Raw genomic sequence first — 16,997 nt, 5'->3', positions numbered from 1 at the left:
CTGCGAAATAAAAAAATTAAATAATAAATTTTAAATCTGAAAATACAAAGATTCTTATTTTTTTTCTTAGTTACCGTTATTGAAATTTGGTACAAGAATCACTTAATCTTATTAGTTTTTGAGAAAAACCGCACATTGTTATGAACCAAACACAAGTTTATTTGTAAGCACTATGTGTATAAAAAATTAAAAAGCAGTTGTACAATTTTTTGTCTCATAAATGTATATATTTATAACTGAAGAAAGATAAGAATATAAAGTATAAAAAAGTAATTTATATTTGTGTAATCTTTTTGAGAAAAGCTTATTAAGAGCGAAATAATCAGTAAAAACGGATTGTTGTTAAAAAAAATCCATGAAAAATATGAGTAAATATTTTCTTTTCAATTTACTCAGATATCTATGTAAGGCTTCATAATAAGTGTTCTCAAAATAATCTGATGATAAGAATAATCTGATTTTATTAATAGTCTGATGATATCACGATGAAAAATTTATTATTATTCTTCTAATAAAAACTTTTTTACGCGTTGTTCTAACTCTTTTCTTGTACGCATAGCGTAAGAGGTTTCTTCATCTATAGAAGGCATAAGTGATTTTGGTACTCGAAGACGTCGTGCACGAACCAATTGCCACGACCGGCTTGAATTTCTGAAACTACTGCGAGAAGCGCTCAACTCATTAAGTTCTGAAGGAAGCGGACGAGGAGAACTGAAGAGAAAAAAATCAACTTTAAGTCTACGGAATATAAAAAAGTCATATATTTTATGTTTGTATACTAACAATTCCCGGGCTATTGATGTTTTCAATCTTGCTGGTGCCATTACAGACGGTATTCGATATTCAAATGATGAATTTCGTTTTAATCCTGTCATGAAAATGAGATATTTTATTAAATTACGGACGAAATTTAATTACTTTTTACTCGTTATATATTACATTTAAAATCCTTGGCAAAATGTTTTAATACCTTTTATACCCTCGTAAAGCTGATGATAATAAACAAATACGGTGTTTGACAATGGCAAATAAAGATGGAAAGTAACATGATGTTACTGTACACCTGTGGGGTGCGCCAAATTTTGTTACAGAATATTCGTAAAAGCAACAGTTCTGGGCCTATCACCTTAAAATGATGCGTGGTATCGCTCCTTAGCGCTGGTTACATAGATGTGGGTTTTAGTGGAATGGAATTTAACTCGTCTCGACATTTAAAATAGTTTATACATTATAGAGAAAAGGTTCTCTCAATTTACGTTAGACATCAGATGGGCAATTAGGATAGGTGAAAGGACTTCACTCTTAAATTAAATAATACATGTAAATGCAAGAAATCAATGTTTCTTTTTCAAACCAGAATAAGATTTTTTTATTAAAATTCCGCAAAACGTTGTTGGATTACCATTTAAAAAAATTTAAAACGCATATTAAAAGTAAATTGACAGAAAATTCATATTATTAAAAAAAATATATTTAAATGACCTTGACAATGATGTCGCTTAATTGTTTTGTTTTTCAATTAGACTATATCTGACAGAAAGTGTATGTGCATTGTTTAAAGCAAAATAAAGTTATTAATATAGCATATTGTTAAATTTCTATAAAGATATGTTGTTGTAAAGTTTCTTCTTACTTTTTCTCCACAATTAAGTATGGCGATAAAAACTGTTCTAATTAAAAATATAGGCATATGGCACCGTACTAGTAAGTATGGTGACCTAGTTATGTATTGCATGGCATTTACCATAATATATATCTTACATATACATAATATATGTATAAATATATATAAATATGTAATTTTTTTGTTATATAAACTAACACACTGTAGTAGTAATAACTATTACTTTTTTATGTTTTTCTTAAGTGGCATTTTTAGATTCCGCAGGTTCGACGGGAAAGGCTGTAGAAGGCGCTAAAACCTGTTTTAGCTAAGTTCGTGGTCTTCCTTGGGAGCCTCGGCTCGGGTCACTACTTACCACATTTTCACCAAATTGGATGAAAACGATAATCATGAATTAAAATTTTACCAGAATATCTAATTTTTTTCAAAAAGCTTCTATCTTTCCATTTTTGTGAACAGACGGGGCAGACCGAGCGTCGGATAGACCATTTTGGTAACTCTTCGGGCTGAACCGTCGGTACTTTTTGAAAAGCTGGTATCCCTAGTTGTGGTTCCTATAAAACAAAAAAGTTTTATAAGTGTTTAATAATAGGTATAGCTTTTCTGTTTCCTATTAGACTACTAGTGTTTCTTTTTCTAATATAAACCTAGATTTGGTTGAAATAGTAATATTATTTACAGTGACTGCTTTCGTACGTTATGAGAATGATGCCAGAAAAACCTAAATATAATATAACGGTTCTTCTTACTTATAACTACGAGGGCTTCAAACGATCTTATAAGAGGTCACAAAAACTTCAGACAGTTTTTTTGTGGTCGCTTTTACAATACCCCTAATATAGTAAGTAAATATTTAATAGTATAACAAATATAGTAGTGCAATTAATTCCCAAACTTTATAACAACTTTAAAAACCTTTACAGTATAATTTGATTTTTTTCAAGTTTTTGTTCAATGAACTTTTTTTTACAGTGAACGGTTTCCTAGAAAAGAATTGGTTACTATAGCCCATAACATAACCATTACTTTTTTTTAAAACCATTTTTTGTCACGGATTAATGCCGTTTACCCTTAAATCCAGATGAAGTCACAGACGCTTCGCTTCGGATCATTATTTACAATGATAACACTTATACCTTCCTCGAGATTGATGTAAAAGTCCACTAGTATCATATAAGCAGTTTGATCGTTTACTTTGCTTTCGTTAACTTAAAACGTAATAAATACTCTTCATTTATAAATATTTTAAAATTAGAAAGGACAATAAGCATATTTTTATTTGTATATAATTAACAATCGATCAAAATGGGTTTGTGGTAGGCCTTTACTCGGCGAATGAAAAGAAGAATAGAATATCCGTACCAGTTTCCATGTCGAAGCCGTTACGAGTGTATATACAATAGCCTAATGCTTATATAAATTTCAATATTAGTGTGTATTTCTCTTTTTTATAACATTATACATTAATTATTCTAATATATCCAGTACAATATACACGTCGACTACCAGCTACTTGTCTCTCTGTTTTTATACTAAAGTAGTTTGTAAAAAAAATGACTAGTGATAAAATCGCCCTCTACACTTTAAATTTTTCTTTCAGATGTTTCGTGTAAGAGAATGATAATTAATAAATTAAAATAGCCAAATAAATATAAATATTTTATCAGAATCATCTTTATCATCATAACAACCGACAAAAGGCTACTGCAAAGTGTAGGCCTTCCTTAAAGAACAGCACGATGATCAGTTTGATAGAAAATCCAATATTAAAAAGCAAACTTTATGATTTGTTAATGTAACTGACAGAATGTGCTTGTCTTAATTATATATGTACGTTCCAATATCATCATTATTTTAGCCGTAGGAAGTCCCCACTCCCCCCTAGATTTCCAATAAAACTGGTTCAAAGCGGTCTGCATGCAGCTTCCTTCCAACACCTTAACTAGGCAATGATATCGTTTAATATTAGTGATATGTATTTTAATATATAACCTATTAAGTATTATAAATACAAATATTTTAAAAGTAAAACCGGCGCAGGAATTGCAGGGTTATAGGCTAGGATGGAAGGGATGTCCATGTCACGACGAGTAGAGACTCGGGAGAATCGGGAGCGTGATACGCTTCGGTCCGTCATCCGGATGCCGAGTCCATGAGTGCAAGGCTCGATTGTCTCACTGAATTAAAAATACATATTTATTACGCGTTATTTTTTCCTGGGGATAAATGGCTGGGGGGTTGTGAGAAATGTATGTAACCAGTCTCATATTAAAAGCATACGACTAATAACGCTACACTATCTAATATTTCACTTCATTATTTTTATCGTTAATAACTAAGTTAAATATTAACGTAATTTTAACTTTAATATGTTTACCGTACTTTAGTTATACCGAGCTCTTAATTTTGTAATTCATGATGCCTTTTCTTCATTCAAAGATATATATACAACAAAACCCATTTCTTTATATATTAAATTAATTTACTTAAAGTTCTTCTACTTAAGTTCTTACTTTGTTAGTATTAATATAAAAGTGTTTTTCTCATGTTATCTACTATCTTAATTTTATTACTCTCTTTTGTAATTATGGAAAATAAATTAAATGTAGGTGAATAACGAAAAATGACCAGTTTCTTTGTGAAGTCACTAAGTCTGTTTCAATAGAGATACTCTTATATTAAAGTTCTAGGTGAAATTATAGTTAATTTTAGTAAGTCTTTATAATGTACCCTGATCATGAACAACTCGCAGAAACATTGTATCAAGGCCTGCGCATTAAAAGAGAAGTGCTGTTTAAACTTAATGCGTACGTAATCTAATATCCCACGGAAATTGACGTCGCTTTATTATAGTATTTTATTAATATTTTAGACGCAATAGAACAACACAAAATAATCTATAGGCTTAAATTTTTAAAAGATTTTCACAAAGAAATATTTAAAATAAAATATGGGACTTATATAAAAGTGGAATTGTTTCTTTAATAGTTATTTGTTGATCTTTGGATTGCAATGTTTAATAATAAATGTATAAACGAAGTAAGTATGTGAGGTCTGCAAAGAATATTTGTCACTGTTGTCCTTAAAGTTATCATAATATTGTAGTATACTAAGTGAGCTCTATACTTACTCATCGGATTCTTCATCATTTTCCTTTGGTAATTCAATGGTTTTGTCTTGCAATTCTTGAATGTCAGCGCTTTGACTGCGGACCAAATTCAGTAGCATCGTGTCATGAACGCCTAAGTCTTGAAACCTAAAAAAATAAAATCTTAAACATTTACACACATTATCTAGTATTTACTTAAGATAGAAACATTAAACATTTAATAGTTAACAATAGGTAACTGGTAATATATTACACAAAAATTGCAAATGACATTACTTAGTAGTAATTATTAAGTACTACTTCCTAGTGTCGTAGTCTTATACGTTATTAGAATAATTTGCAATATTTTATTCAATATTATTTCAAACGAGGATGTGAATGTTCCTCACATGTGCTTAAACGACAAGAACTGCTTAATTTAATATAATAATCCTGTACCTTATTTTTTATATGAATTTTGAATGCGTAGTTATCTTTTAATTTTTTTTCATGGCGGACGCTCTGCTTACCTTAAAGTAATAGGCATACATACTCGTAGTACGATAAAGGATTTTTTATACAAAATTCTGATATCCGAGGCCTACTGTACTGAAGTTATTCCTTGAAACTTTTCCAATTTTTTCTTAAACTTTTTTACTCAATTAAAATTAAGGCCACACAGAATTAACAAAATTCTCTATACAAAATTCTCCAGGTCATACAGAACAGGTGCAAGCGTTGGGCCACGAAAGCATGGTGTTTTATGCCTAATTAAGACCTGTGTGTGAATCGGGTGCAGCCAACTACAACCAAGCTTTTAGAACGAGCACCCAATCATAACATTGATTCCGCAACCGCCGCAACTTACTAACTTATTCCCCCAGAGTCAATCGAACGCCCCTCTGTCCTGAGACCATCATATGCTCACAAATTTCCGGACCACGAGGCAATTATAAGACAAATAAGAGAGGACATTAACCGCCCATTATTATAGTTAGATGCGCGTTTAGCAGGAGTTTCTTCATCTTTTAACACTAGTTCTTTGCGATGTGGTAATAATGTCAGCCAAGTAATAGCATCCGGCCAATTCGACGGTAGGTCTATAAAGCATTAGCCAAAGCGATCTAAGAGCTCAATGGCTTCCTAATCCGTTAGTAAAAATTATATATAACGGCCTGACCCGAGGCCTCGAGCCTTGCCGCATAAAATTAATTCTAGAATAAGCACTTCTGCACTTTTTCTCAAGCCCGCAGACTTTGTAAATAAAAACAATGCCATCCATCAAAAGAATGTATAATTAACGACCTGTCGGTTTTCGAATCTCAATGGACCAGTCAATTAAATGTCATCTATTTATAAAAAAAATTAAACATCAATTAATTAAAGCCGATATCGACTGTAGGAGTAAAGCAGTGGATTAGTTTACAACAACGTAATTTAATTGTTAATTTAAGTGCGTGGTAATAGTAGCGTAAATTATTCATAGGTAGATAAAGCGTATATAGTGAAAAAGTACTGTTCAATTGTTGATTTACTTTAATTGCATAGTTACAATAATGTAAAGTGATCTTTGCTCGGTAAGGCTGTAAATGCGTTTGTGCGTTTACTTCTCTTTCGATATTGAAATCGAGATTACCGGTGCAGCCTAGCGCATGTAATTGTACCTGTTCGAAACTGGTTTATGCTCATACCTGTTTTACTGAGGAACGTAAATTGTATCGCTATTCGCGCCAACATTAATAACGAATGTATTAAAAATAACTGAATTAAATTTTTATCAATACGCGCGACAATAATCAAAAGTAGTTCGTTCATGTTACCTGTCAAATCCAATATAGCAAAAATGCACAAGCATTCATATTCTTTTAAGCAAGTTCATTTTTCATCGATAAATGATGTTTTGTCTTAGGAATTTATAGTTTTAAATTATTGTATCTTTATAAATATGACACTAATAATTTTTATTTTTCAGGATTAACAGACAATTCTCAAACAGTCATAACTAATAATTGCATAATATTAAGTTTACATATTACGCGCAGCTAGACTTACTTTGAAGGTTATATGTGAAATTTATACGTACTGTTCGCTGTTCCTTCTCAAGTCGTACATTTCGGTGAGGGCTGATACAAATGACGACAGTTTACCTACAGGCGGGGAAGTATTTTTTAAATCTATAGACCTCATTCTTTGGACAAGCGTTGCGTAGGGGTCAGAGTCGTTACTCATAAACGAAATTCGACTAACATCTTCTGTTTTTTGTCTTCTGTAATCGAAGTATATTTTGATATAAAAAAGGACGGTTCATTGTTAACAGATTGAATTTTTAAATAATTACAATCAAATTATAACTAAATATACTATATACTAGGTATTTACCTATTTGTGGTTTTGTTATGATAACTCTTATTCATGTCTAGATTTCTACAAAAATTATGGCATTAAATAAATATTATTTATACTTATAATAATGGCCCTCTGACAATCAAAAAGAAGAATCCATACTTTTCAGAAATGTTGTAAATAAATAATTGGTTAATAAAAATATGGCTCACGTGCATGAAAACAATAACTGTTCGTTAGTGTTTTTGCCGACGGCGAGAATAAAATCGTGATGGAGTCTGCAGTCATAGAGCTGTATTGACTTTTTCTCGACATCCGTGACTCACGACGTGACCAATGAGTCACTATTTGGTCGCAATACATTGGGCTGCGCCCGAGATACGGTACCAGACCATCAGAAACGATGACAAATTAAATAATAATTTTAATTAATTGACCATAAATTAAGAAACTACAGGACATATGCTGTGCTTATTAAACATTGATATTTATTGGACACTAAATTAACTTATTTTCATAATAGTGAACATGTCCGTAATAGTGAAATTATAAAAAAATACGTAAATATACTTTAGTTACACATATAAAATATATACATATATATAAAAAGTATCTAAATATAACTACAAAAGTTACAGATATTAAATTACATTAAAAAAAGATGAAAAAAGATGATACGTGTACAAAACTCACAATGATATGTTTGTCGTGGAGTATAATTTAGAGTAACGTGATTTCCAATTTCCTAGTTTTCTCCAAGAATATTCGGCCTCGCTGTAATGTTTTATGACAAGTTGTATATTTAAGAAATAAAGCTATTTATTTGATATAGCCGCATTTAAAACTTTTGTTCAAAATTTGTATGTATGTATGTTTATATTTTTAATATATTTATATTCTTTATTTATTCTACAATCTTACATAATCTACTTAAATAAATTATACATTATATTTAATCTTAATAAATATTTATAATCTACAGGATGATTGGAATGGAAAATGGAAATGGTGCTATAAAGATGTGAATGTATAGTACATTTTTCATCAAAAAGCTTTAAAGCACCGATTCCCAATCAACCTGTATAAAGTGATCATTCTGAAATATGTTACATTAGTATTTCTTTTTTATTAGAACGTGACAGAGGTTGGCCTTTGTACTGCCAGAAGCTATTAAGCTTCTGGCAGTACAAAGTATGCAGTCATAGATATTGAAAAATAATTAATTTTAATATGTAGTAATCCGAATTTTTAAAACGCTTTTTTTTACTAAATAAATATTACGTTAATTATTATTTCCGATAAAATGGATTTTTGTAAAGGTTGTACTATACATTAATGCACAGGCAATAACCCATTTTTTCGCCATTTTAAAGCTTTTATGACAATAACCAATCAACATGTTTATTTCTGTACTGTACATTATAATATGTAGAATAATTAATTGGTGTGCGTTGATCTTTCAAAATCACAATATAGCGATACAGTAACCCAAGTGACCACAATGAATATTCTACGCCCATGTGATAACAATTCCCTTGATAAACGAGTTTCTTTAAAAGGCAAAAGTGCCCGAGATTGGCACGTTCCGTGTCGAAGGTCAACAAAAAGTCTGCGACATTTAACTGCAGGACGGCGAAACTTTTTTAAAAAAAACTTTAAACAAAGAACTTGTGTCGCGAGAGGAATAAATTTTTTAAACGTTTGTTGCATTACAAACATTAAGGAAATAAATAATAGTACGCAGTTACGTTAAAATATTGAATGGAAATGAATAAACATTATAACACTTATTTGATACCTAAATGCCAGTGGACATTGTCGTGATTAAATTTCAACCGATTGATATAATTTATGGAAGCGGTAGGGCCTCTTTAGAACTAAATTAGTAGTCTAAAAACCAGGCCTATCATATAAACCTAAAAATAGTTCGTAAGGCGAAGCACCGGTTGGCACTATGATTTGCTGTCGTCTTAATTGTTCTGTATAAGGATAGAATCAGAATAGGTCACGAAACCAGTATTATGGTGTGTAAGTGTAAATCTTTCAAACATAAGCGATTTAATACAGTATGTTTCTGACTGTTTAGCAAGTGAACGTGTTACAAGTGCAATTTTGAAATCGTTTACTCTTATGTACACACATATAAATTTGCAAATAATAAATAAATGCATTCACTTATTAGAAACGTTCAATTCGACGGAATATTCTATAAAATTGCTCAACTATTATTAACAATATATATATTTAAAGATGCTAATTTCTGTAAAATTAGGTTCTTCTGGCATTTTCCTCATGACGTATACTAGTTATACTTACCTATTAACTATTTCATAATTAGCATTTAGTTTCAAATATGAAATCACATTCACGCTCTTATTTGGTTCTTTTTGACAGAAATTCTTAGTTGTAATTATTTACTCTTCAATGTACAAATTACATGAAACGGCTACATAGATATTCTTCTTTATTTATTTTATAACAACATATTAAAATTGCTCTCCGTTATATTAAATGAAAATATACTTACGGCATTTTTATTAAAAAGTTAATCACTTTAAAATCATATTAAAATCTTGAATGTAGCAAATAGCAATAAATTATGACATCGCGTAAATGATTGACATATACATATTAAATCTTTTCTGCAAATTGCTTAGTACATGTGAGGAGCGATAAAATTATATATCTGTGGTAATATTTTCGACTATTTTTTGTGCTTCTATTATCCATTATAATAATAATTATAAAAAAATGATATTGTTATTATTTGTTTATTATTATTGTAACAATTATTAACTTTGTACTTAAATTCAATAAATTTAATTTGTCACTATAACGAACTTCCTTATTAAAACTAACGTTTTTCAATTTAATATTTAACTTAGTTTATGTTTGCAGTGTGCTAACGCGGCTAGCATGAGGCAGCAGGAACGTTTTATACGTTTACTTACATTTAATAAGAAATTTATTTACTTACCTTTTTATACTTATTGTAATGACGGACTTAATACCTTTAGGCATTCTTTACCAATTAACCCAAGATATAAATACTTGAATCTGTAGTGAGAAAGTTATTTCTTAATATTTTTTAACGTATATAAATAATTTAGTATTTAAGACCGCTGTTCTACATTTTATAATATGCGATGCTTGAGTGTACAAATGTATATATTATAAACTATGGTAAATCATTCAATTCAAATTAAATTAATTCGATAATTAATGTCAATTAGTAAGATTTATTTCTCTGTAGTAGAAATATTTGTTATAGTTTAAAGTCTGCTGTCGAAAAAATAAACACTCATTCAATTCTATAAAAATAAAATAAATTCGTCTTGTATTCTGAAAAATGAATAATTATTTTTATTTATCTGTTATTTATATGAGCTACTTCCCGTCGGCCATGGAAGTGAGTTTTCCGCTAACCGATTCATAGAAACTGTTTTATATCAAAGGACGCTTGGTTTTAAGAACTTGTGAAAGCATTATTCTTGAGAAAGTAGTAATTAAACATTCATTATAATAAGAAAGTAAGGCCGTAGAGTAAACAGTGAATGTAAAAAAAGTTAACACCAAATAAAATTGTTATTACATAATTTAGCGAATGGTGTTTGTCGTTGATCACTATCATATCTCGTTATCAACGGGCCTGTGTGATCGACACTTTAACTAACATAAATCTTGTAAATATTGATAGTCGCTGTAATGGTAACGTTACATTATAATGCGTTTTTTCTTAGGGATTTTGTAAAAGTTACGGCACCTTTTGTGTTGCTAACATTTAGTTTTAGGTATTTTTCTACGAGATCGAATCAAGAATGATGAAGTCCAAAGGCTAATGAAAGTCACCGATATAGTCCAGCAGGTTGGCAATTTGCAAGCAAAGTGGCAGTATACAGACAAATTCGCGCGTAAAAGATATAGCCGCTGGGGCTTAAAGGTTCTGGAGTGGAAAGCACAGAGTGGCAAAAGGTTGCATTGGATGAACACTCACAAAGTCGACAAACGATCTTAAAGAGTTCGTTGGAAGATGCCCAATGAAAGCCTGTGTCCAGTGGTCACCCCACAACTGACGAGATGTAAAAAATGTTAAATATTTATTGCATCATAATTACTCATTTAATCATCAAAAATACTTGTATAGAATAAATTTATTAATGTTACTATCTATATTTATCCGTCAGTAACGAAAAATAACATCTCTGTCAATCATAGACATGCTTGAATAATCATTATTTTTGTAGGAGCCCATTATGTATTTGTTAGAATGTTAATTTCCATTATCTTTATTGTTATCATCTAGTAAAATGTCACTTGCACATGTTACAAGTATGTTATTAAGTAAACAATAATATAGATATTAATGACATTACAATATTGTTCATAGATAATATGTTACGTCGCCGCTAAGATCAATTTTATACAATAACCTTTGAGATTTTTACAATATTTTGAGATATATTCATTTATTTATTATTTTAACTATAATGACTAGTTATCTATCTATCTACCGAAACAGCTGTACCACATGTTAGGTATGCGCTCAGCGAGACGAGGCGTAATTTCGCCCGTTCTGTTCCGCCGTCAACGGTCACGGAAGTGGTACGCGTGGTTTTTCTTTCTCGGCCCCTTATTTCCCAAAGGCGCGGTATACCGGTTTCGGTAGCACCGTAAACTTAACCACACTTTTTTATTCATGCGAAATTAAAAGAAAAACGAAGAAGATTTATTAGCCTTGAATATATTTTTATTGCTACCTTATTTCCTAAAAAAAAGACGTATTCAAAGTGTTCATCAAATTTAAATATATCAGGAGTACGATTTATTGAAAGAGTTATGCTTTAGTTTTGGAAATATTGATTTCACAACGACATTTTTGAATGAAATGAAACAAATCAACATTACAGCTGGGTCATGTCTTATACTCACACAGCTGTGAAACAACAATGCATTACTATTATGGGAAATTAACCGGGTTATGTTTTGTAAAGGACAATCTTAGCCACGTTAAAAACCTAAAAGCCTATTGTAACATATCAGAGCGATTTCTAAAGAAGAAAGGCAGTAACGCGTATACCGATCGCGACGAATCGTGATTATGTTATTATTATTGAGCTAATATCGTACTTTATTATCATGTAGAACAGCAATTGTCAACCAGTAGTATACGTCTTCTAGGGTATGGTGGTACGTGAAAATTGTATTGGTAAGAAGGGAAAAACCGACACGTTAACGGAGGGTCTATATATCAGTTTAAATTCAAATATTTTTGTATAAATTTATTGCAAAACTATGTAATCCTATCGAATAAAAGATTATCTCTTTAAAAGTAATAAATAAGTTAACAAGAACAATAAAAAAATATTACTACTTGAGTACATTTGAAAGTTAAGATATATAAATAGAAGGGTTTATATGACAGATCGAAAATTAAGTTTCATTTTTTATGAGATATTGGAAGACGGTTACTCTACAGAGACAACACTAAGTATATTTCAAAGTTAAGATTGACAATTACATTGACATACATTAAAAGAAATGAGCCACATTTTAATGAGTTAACATTGAGTTAATAAGGTAGTTGAAAAAAGAATAGAAACGGAAAGCTGTACTAACGGTACGGGAACGAATATTGGTTTGGAAGCACTAACACACGGGAACAAAGAATATCGTTCATCAGCGAAATGATAAAAAAACAGTATTCACGGTGCTGATGCAATCCGGTAGAGCGTCACATTGTTTAGAGGCAACGTTGAATGGTGCTTGTCACTTGGTATTAAAAACAAACATTTGTGGCAAGCAATGCAGCACGTGCTGAAGAGCATGATATTTAGAATGACGATTTACATTCGCGCGACACGTAGAGCAAGCGTGCATTATAATTAATATTTATTCTTTACAAGGCAATCAAATTAATCATCATGCCAGACCATAGACGCCCACTGCAAGCCATAGGCGGCCCCCGAAGATTGCCACAATTAAATGAATCATTTTATCATTAAAACATTAGGATAGTATGAAACTATATGAGTACTAGCTGTAGGTGAAATAAAGTCCATAAGGTAAATTTTAACTTTGAAAAATTCTTACCTTTTCATACCTATAAGAGCTGTAGTGTGTTGTAAGATACCAAGGGTAGAGTATGTTGGTAACTAAAGGGACTGTTTGTGCGTTCCGAAAGGAGTCCCAGGAACCCTCATTTTAATGACTATGAAAAAAAAAACCACTTTGTCAGTGTTTTGAAACATTGCTTTCACATATGATTTTTTTCCATATATTAGCGATCTTCAAATAAAGAAAATTACAGACCTTTTTCTTTGTGTCACATTATTATTAAATCAAGTCGACATGATAACAGTAAAAGTTAGGGAACAGATACTTAATATGAAGATTGTCACATATTTAATGAAAATGTGATTTGTTTCCTATCGTCTTATAATATGGACCGTAGTCTCATATCATCTATAATTTAAGCGATACTTGTTCAGGGAATCGATCTGAAGTTGTTGGTCTGGTAGTTCTACATAATGAAGTTATTGCAAGGAGGAGGTCGTACAGCTTATAATTACAGTTTAAACTTGAAGCGGTGCTTGCTCGGAGTATCGATCTCGTGTTACTTGCGTCTCGGCAAGAGGTATAACATATGATAAGGAAAACGCCCGGACTCTAGTCTGAACGCGTGCGGTCGGTGTAACATTTTAGTTATAAAATGTAAACATCGGAAGTAAACCAGTTTGGTATCTATTTTGTTTATTTGTTATGTCATAATATGTAAGTATTGATTATATTTAAAATTCATCTATATTAGTATGTAATAAAGATTGACCACCATATAACTGCGCGACCATAAGGTGTTGAAATTTGAAATTTGGCAGAAATAATCCTTTTGTCGTGAAGGATTGGATACGAAATCGATGCGCAAGAAGGTTTAAGGAGGCGTTCATTAAAAATGAAATTATTTAAGCTATTGCTCTATTACGTATAAAACTTATAGCCAGCATAGGTATGAATTTTAAAAATGATCATGAATGGAGTTAACGAAAGTACACCCACACAAGGCAGCGTGGGCCACGCAGAGCGAGCGGGAAACATCTAGTTATTAATAAATATAACTTTGTAATTAGTGACTATGGAAATCCATAGCTACTTGTGTTTAAAGCCTTCTGTTAAAATGAAGTAGTGTAAATTCAGATTCCGTTAAGTTAGAAAGAGTGTCCTGTTTCTGTGTCAAAAATCTCGTGGGAGCGACGGCGACTTGTTACGTCTAACAAAAGTTCATTTGTTTAGTGTCGCGTTAGTAACTGTGGTTCGATAAGTAATAGGATTTCGGTCTAGCCGTGCTACAGCGGCTGGCGGGGGCGATTCGGCGCTTCGACGAGCCAGTCTCCGCGTTAGTAGCTTCGCCCGCGGCAGTCTGTGTGCACGTCGCTTCTCTGCTCCCACTCAAACGCAACACGCTCTACGTTAACGCGCCCTATTTAAATCAAACGTAATCTCGCGCAATCCGTTCCTATCAAAGAAACTCGTTTCGCATGGATCATCGATAGTTTCATACGTGAGATAGGTCGATGAATGTGCAAAACCCGGTATGTGGCCATATGATCCGGCTTACGAACGCGCGTTGTCCTCTCAGATATCGTCGTAGTGATGCCGATCAACAACTGAAAAGTGCATTATAAATAAGTGTATTTAGGATAAAGATAAGATATTCTCGAATGCATAACGACAGTTCAAATAATTGAATTTTTATGACGGAAATGTGATTGTGGATGTTGTGATAATTAAACCGGAGGCGTTATCGGTAGATAGTGCGATGGCGGGTGCAAGTGAGGAAGGTGTGTCTGTGGAGGAAACTACGCCTCCAGCTGTCGCAGAAGGCCGAAAGCGGGGATTAAGCGGTTCCATGTCTCTAAGGACCCGCAAGCTTGGTCGGCGGCTTTCACGTAGCATGTCAATTGTTGCTTTGAAGTTGCCAGAAAAAGCGCAGAGTATAACTCGCTCCTCGTCTAAGCTAATGAAGCCTGGAAGTCGCGACAAGAAGAACAGATCCTTCGAATTGTCTATCATACTTCCAGACAAGACTCAAAAACAGGTAAGGGTTTCTGATCGCAAATAGTCATTTTACAAAAACTATTTTTATTTAAGATAATTTTAAATGTTAGTTAAAATAACACACCTTGATTATTATTTTAAATTTAAAAATAAACTGTAGAAATACTATCTTAAGGGCAATAATCAGGGACTTTAATTGTTAATATAAATTGATTACTCTATTTTAATTTTCTTAACACAAGGAGTTAGTAGCCTTGTATTACAAACACAACATATCCAGCGATATTTAAGGATTCAAAGCGTGTAAAAGGTTTTGTCTGAGTTAGGCGATACACGCGTGCGGTGTCATATGGCGCGCATGCAAATGCTCTTGGCTACCCATTGCAATTTTGAGGGGAAGTTTCTCCACTGCGTCACGTCGCCCACACCGCGGATTTCTCCATTGATATAATAATGAGTTGCAATTGCCTCCGTTCAAATCCGTCGTCAGGCATTGTTTGCATTTGTCATTGAACCGAGGAATTGCGCGCTCTTTATGGCTCGATTGTTTGACTGTCGGCCGCCCGGTCACCGTATCTACTAACTATCGTTAAATGTGCATAATAATTCCATCATTCTTATATCCTTTACGATAATTTTTAACATTAATAGATATGTAATTATAACCAAACTTATTCTTTTAAAATAAATAAAATTGCTATTGATTATATTACGTGTAAGGTTCAAATTTCGCTGTTTCCGTTAAAGGGCTATAGAACAATTAGGTTATACATCTAAGGAGAGCGTAGAAATTTACTAATATATTCTTAAAGGTGTACTTATATGTAGGGAATTAGTTTTACATGGAATTTTGTATTTGGAAATATCTGATAAAACCATATTGTGGTATAGCAAATCTCATAATATTTTTAGACGGCTTTCTAGGTCGTTTGTGTTAATAAAAATCTTCAGTAAAGTCAAATGGTATAAATCTGATAGGATAGACTGAACGTTAAGAAAAGGAATAGCACGTTCTGAGCTTCAAACATAATCTAACCAAACACCATTTTTTTAATATAATTTTTGACCACCTATTTCACTATTCACCTATTTTTAATATAAACATTTTTACAGTGGAACACCTTATTAGAAATAATGTACGTAGATGGAAAAACTTCTATCATGACAAAAATAAATTAACAGTTTTTAGCTGTCACACTTTAATTAAAGGTCATGGTTGTTTTAGGAACTATTTTTTTTACACAGCACTTCCTCCAAAAAAGCAAATTAGAGACCTTGAGATTGAAATCCTATTTTGTTTTCCTTTGTATATTAAACGCATGTAAAATAATCTAAGAAAATTGTCAAATGTCATATATTATATAGTAGAAAAATATTTGTATAATCATTTTTGCTTTTTAGGCAGATGAATTGTACGAACTCGTGCAAAAAATGTGCTTTTTCAATTAATTTAAAGCATAAAATGCAAATATAAACAATAAATGAATATAGTATTCATATGTGATTATGAATTTAAAAAGAAAGATTATGTGCTATTAGACTTTAAGTAGCATTCAACTACAATGAGGAAGACCGCCTACTGTATGCAGTGCACATCTGATGAAAATCGCAGAAGTATAAAGCCAGGAAATGGCGCATAAAAGACTTGAATTGTATGATGTATGAACTTTGTCTACAGGGAGTAATTTATATCGCAACGGTGACTGTTACAATAAATACAATTGTTAATACAAGGAATGACTGTGCATTCGTGTGTTCAACATCTTTAATCATAAAATATTTCTTATATTATTTGGAAATATTTTTTTTAATACTAGTATTGAAAGCGTTTATTTTTTTAATTATTTTAACTATATTTACGCTTTAATAATTCAGATTAACAATTAGTGA

The 16,997-nt window shown here is 31.7% G+C and overlaps 2 protein-coding genes across 2 annotated transcripts in view; one reads left to right on the top strand and one right to left on the bottom strand.

The window, feature by feature from the left end:
- Positions 1 to 500: 500 nt before the first annotated feature.
- Positions 501 to 10,076, bottom strand: LOC137918992 (uncharacterized). The gene is made up of 8 exons (XM_068761951.1): positions 10,033 to 10,076; positions 7,749 to 7,829; positions 6,796 to 6,975; positions 4,755 to 4,880; positions 3,657 to 3,801; positions 2,031 to 2,178; positions 784 to 868; positions 501 to 711 (listed from the first exon to the last, which is right to left on the bottom strand). Exons 1-8 carry the CDS (start codon positions 10,074 to 10,076, stop codon positions 501 to 503), a joined length of 1,020 nt encoding a protein of 339 aa, XP_068618052.1.
- Positions 10,077 to 14,499: 4,423 nt separating this feature from the next.
- The window catches only part of LOC137919063 (uncharacterized), a 141,528-nt gene continuing 139,030 nt past the window's right edge, over positions 14,500 to 16,997 (top strand). The window contains exon 1 of the mRNA XM_068762034.1: positions 14,500 to 15,147. Within this exon, the coding sequence (XP_068618135.1) occupies positions 14,869 to 15,147 (279 nt within the window). The 5' untranslated portion in view covers positions 14,500 to 14,868. The remainder of the gene's footprint in view (positions 15,148 to 16,997) is intronic.

Source organism: Battus philenor, unplaced genomic scaffold, assembly GCF_028537555.1.
Source record: "Battus philenor isolate CCGP_79_NKW_IND1 unplaced genomic scaffold, ilBatPhil1.0.hap1 SCAF_15, whole genome shotgun sequence".
NCBI classification, from domain to species: domain Eukaryota; kingdom Metazoa; phylum Arthropoda; class Insecta; order Lepidoptera; family Papilionidae; genus Battus; species Battus philenor.
The sequence above is the reverse complement of the archived record's forward strand: the minus strand, read 5'-3'. Positions and strand labels throughout refer to the sequence as shown.

What these genes read in the sequence shown, in the direction of transcription:
- LOC137918992 (XM_068761951.1), bottom strand. Translation starts at nt 10,076, where the DNA reads ATGCCTAAAGGTATTAAGTCCGTCATTACAATAAGTATAAAAAG. An exon ending in AATGATGAAGAATCCGATGA is followed by an intron (nt 3,802 to 4,754) that starts GTAAGTATAGAG and finishes TTTTTAATTCAG; the next exon opens with TGAGACAATCGAGCCTTGCA. An exon ending in ACATCAATAGCCCGGGAATT is followed by an intron (nt 712 to 783) that starts GTTAGTATACAA and finishes TTTTCTCTTCAG; the next exon opens with TTCTCCTCGTCCGCTTCCTT.